This window comes from Sinocyclocheilus anshuiensis, unplaced genomic scaffold (assembly GCF_001515605.1).
Source record: "Sinocyclocheilus anshuiensis isolate Anshui unplaced genomic scaffold, SAMN03320099.WGS_v1.1 scaffold413, whole genome shotgun sequence".
Classification (NCBI taxonomy): domain Eukaryota; kingdom Metazoa; phylum Chordata; class Actinopteri; order Cypriniformes; family Cyprinidae; genus Sinocyclocheilus; species Sinocyclocheilus anshuiensis.
In genome coordinates this window covers 1,454,209-1,458,388 of record NW_015536481.1, presented here as the reverse complement: position 1 = coordinate 1,458,388, position 4,180 = coordinate 1,454,209, and the positions used below count along the sequence as shown (strand labels likewise).

General features: G+C 34.9%; 1 protein-coding gene across 3 annotated transcripts in view; it reads left to right on the top strand.

Moving 5' to 3' along the window:
* LOC107683639 (synaptotagmin-16-like) overlaps positions 1-4,180 on the top strand; it is a 22,862-nt gene that overhangs the window by 6,365 nt on the left and 12,317 nt on the right. For 2 of the 3 annotated variants that reach the window (XM_016479722.1, XM_016479729.1), the window contains exon 2: positions 483-659. In XM_016479722.1, coding sequence (XP_016335208.1) covers positions 483-659 — 177 coding nt within the window. Of the gene's footprint in view, positions 1-482; positions 660-1,111; positions 1,185-2,605; positions 3,020-4,180 lie in introns of those variants that run through there. The other variant, XM_016479714.1, reaches the window with a different exon arrangement.

Sequence of the window (4,180 nt, the reverse complement as noted above, 5' to 3'; positions counted from 1 at the left end):
TAGGGCAGTTATATATATATATATATATATATATATATATATATATATATATATGACCAACCAAATGTCTCCAAAAAGGAAAAAATATGTAATTATTTACTCACCCTCATATTGTTCCAAACCCCGTATGACCCATGTGTCTTCTGTAGAACATAAAAGAAGATATTATGAAGAATGTTGATAACCAAACAGTTTCGTTTCGCATTAACTTCCATTGTATTTTTGTGTCCATACAATGGAAGTTAATAGGAACCAAAACTATTTGGTTATCAACATTCTTTATAATATCTTTTATGTTCCACAGAAGAAAGTCATGTAGGTTTGGAATTACATAATTAACGTGAGTAAATTATATAATTTTCATTTTTGGGTAGGCTATTCCTTTAAGGGACAGAAAATGTTATTAATACAGTATAAAAATTGAACTTCTATACTTAAATGCTTCTGATCAATGTGTATCTGTGTGTCTGTTCCCTCACCAGTCACTCCCGAGGCGGTGGGCTTCCTGTCAGCCGTGGGCATCTTTGTCATCTTGCTGGCCATACTCTTCCTTTTCATCAATAAGAAGCTTTGTTTCGCTCGTGTCGGTGGTCTGCCATGCCTCGAGCAGTACAGCCGGCGCAAACGTAGAGACCGTTCTGGGATTCACCAGGGACTCGGTAAATATTATTGATCAGACAAACTTTTTTCTATGTTGGAAAAGGTGGACTTCATTATTAAAATATTTTCTCATATCCAGGGTGAATATAATAATAGTCTGTTTGATGACCATTGGCATACAGGTGTGGAGTGTTTGGGATCCAGTTATCTATATTAAATGCACTGAACCACACAAATCTTTGTGTGCTCTGTGGGTTGTCCCTATCTCTATTCATTCCTGGTAAACACATATACACACACTCACCTATGAGTAAACCTGGCTCCTTTTGGTTATACACACATTACACAGTCAGTATATCAGCTGGGTGTTGGAGGAAGTTCTGTTGTGGTATTTCTAAGCAGCTCCTTTAGTAAACATTTACTCTGTCTGTCCTACGAGATGTCCTGAGTCTACTAGCTAGATAAACGCCATGCGTCAGGTGCTGCTGAACTTATTCGACTGAAGGTTTGCTGTATGTAGTTAGTTTATGAGATGCAGGGGCTCTAAATGGAGTAATTGGTTGTTTTTTGAGGAAGCCCTGCTGGTAAGTGTTTGTACTAGGGATGTGCAATATATTGGTACCATAACGGTTGTTGGCTGATATTTGAGATTTTTTTAAGTTATTGGAATTGGATATTTAACTGTGCATGCTAATTTTTTACAATTAGATTACCTTTGTCGTCATCTAACACTCACTTAAAGTTTATCTTTGAAAGACCAATAATCTAATAACACTGTTAAATCTTTGTTTGTTAGATCAATCTTTGGCAAATCTCAAAATGAATATCTGTTTTCATACTGTGCATTATAATGTTGTGTCACCTAAATTTACTTGTAGCTTTTAAAATGATAGATTTTTAGTGTTTTTATTTATTGATTTATTTAGATAAAATAGTAAAGATTATAATATCACCCAATTATTGGTTACTGGTCATAAAAAAAAAGAATAATAAATCATTGGCTTATTGGATTTGGAAAGAATTTTAATACCATATTATTTAAATAATATTAAATAATATTATTTAAAATAGTTTTCGTCAGGTAGCTGAAGTAGGGCTGGGCGATATAGCCAAAAATATTATCACAAATAGTTTTTTTCATATTATTCAATATTGATATATATCACGATGGTCATTTGACATTAATAAAGAAGGAAATACTTCCCACATGTTTGTTAGACATATTTTTTTTTTTTTAATTGCCCAATTAAATGAATTTATAAAACAGTTTGAATATTCTTTTAAAATGTAATCAAATTAATTTACAACAAAACATTGTATTTTTATTGTCAAGCAAGATGCTACACAACAGAACTGTATTAATTAGTGAAAATATACCTTGGTTGTATAATATTCCTTTAGAGTAATAATAAAATTATTATTATTACTTTAATAATTATATTTTAGTAAACTATACAATAGTAATATATTTGTCATAATTTCTTCAAGTTAAACCAGACTTTTATTTTGACGCGTTGTCGTGAAAGTCTTTCAGTTTTACTTTCAGTTTCAGTGTGTGTTTGATGGTGTTTTTTTCTCAAATGAAACAGTGTAAAGCTGATGAAGTGACTCTCAGAGCAGCTCTGGGGATGAAGTTCATGTTCATATATTGAAACTCAGACATTGAAAATACAGTGAGCATCACATGTGTTTAAGTTTGTGTACACGCAGAACATCGCGGCATTAGCTGACTGGCTGTTGTCAAGTTTATTTCTGCTGTGTGTGATTAATGTGTTAGATTAATCCATTTCGAGTAAAAATGTCCAGAGCTTATCATCGTTATCAACATCAAATTTATCGCAATCTCGATATGATATCATTTATCTCCCAGCCCTAACCTGAGGCAGTTAACTTTTAATTAGATTGTATGTTTGATGTCAATCTGCTTTGCAAATTATGGTTGTTAGTTGCACTATAAAAGTAAATATGTTCTGTATAAGTTCTGTTGATTTTGTTTTCAAAACAGTAACAACATGAGGGAATTCACTGGGTTCTGTGCATCTGAAAATAGACCTTCTTTTGAGCTGTTGGGAAAAACATTTTGAAATCTGAATGGCAGACATTCCTCAGGCAGGTATCCCAGCATTCTCTTCATGGCTCGCTGAGATTTCAGATGCTTTTTCCAATGGCTTTCGCCGCCTCAGCCTAAACGGAGTTGTTGACTCTGAGGTGTCAGTGAAAGATGAGAGTTCAGAGGTGGAGCAGAACTTGAGGGCTGTTCATGGATCTGGAGTAGATTCACAGGAGAAGCTGGCGCTGCGAGGTCAAGGCAGCAGGTTTGATTATGCCCTCTCTGTCGAACGTCTGACTCCCATCAGTGAAGAGACAGATGAGCTGGAGAGCAGGAGGAGTCTGCTGGCTTCACGCTGCTCTGATGCTGGTAAGATATGGGTTAGAAGTTGTTCAAGTGAATTGGTTCATCTTCTTGGTCCATTGCTGTCCGTTCATTTAGTTTAGACATCACTGGTGGTTCTGTTCTTCTCAAAAACTGCTTTCATGTTTGCTGTGTAATTTTTTGTTACCTCTGTTAAAATAGTGACTGGTAGCTTCATGAATGTAGTGTTAGTTAGGGTCCTAATACAGTAACTTTTGGCTTGCTCAGTCCACCTCATTTTTAATGTAAGAGCAGCCATGGCCATTTGTACTTCAAATGTGCATCCGGTGACAGACAGTTATTCCAGGTATTTTAGCTGTACAAAAACAGTCCGTTATGCTGTTTAATATTGCAACCTGATATTTGCTATCAAATTATTATTAGTTATCATTGTAGTCATATATACACTGGTTTAGCACAAATAGCTTACTGCTCACTGCACTCTACAAATTATTTGCCTGTAGCAGCTAATGAATTGGAAGACACGCAGATTCGGTTTAGCTTTAGCTTTCAGATATCTTTATTGTCAATCCTTCATACTAAATTTGGATTGTTTGCAAAAGTTTCTGAGAAATTCTGTTGTTTGCAAAGACACTAAACACAGATACACAGACACTCGTATGCAGGGTTTAACACACAGCCTCGTGTGTGTGTGTGTGTGTTTTTGTGTTTCTCTCTGGATATTTAATATAATCAGTAAACTGAGAACGCCCTCTCAAAACAAACAGGAGAGTCATTAAATGTTCACTCCCACACACACACACACACACACACACAAATATACAAATATTCAGTCATACACAGTCTCACCTAAGATACTCTTAAAATGCTTGTTAAAGGAATAGTTCACCCAAAAATGAAAATTATGTCATCACTGACTGAATAGCAGTTTATGAGTTTCTTTCTTCTGTGGATAATGAAAAAAGATGTTTTAAAGAATGTTGGTAACCAAACAGTTGGTGGTCCCCATTGACTTCCCTAGTATGAAAAATGTTTACTATGGAAGTCAGTGGGGACCAGCAAATATTATTTACAATATCTTCTTTTGTTTTCAGCAGAACAATGAAATTCATACAGGTTTGGAACAGCTTGAGGGTGAGTAATTGATGACAGAATTTAAAATTTTGGGTGAACTATCCCTCTAAGATCTTGGAGATATACTGTATA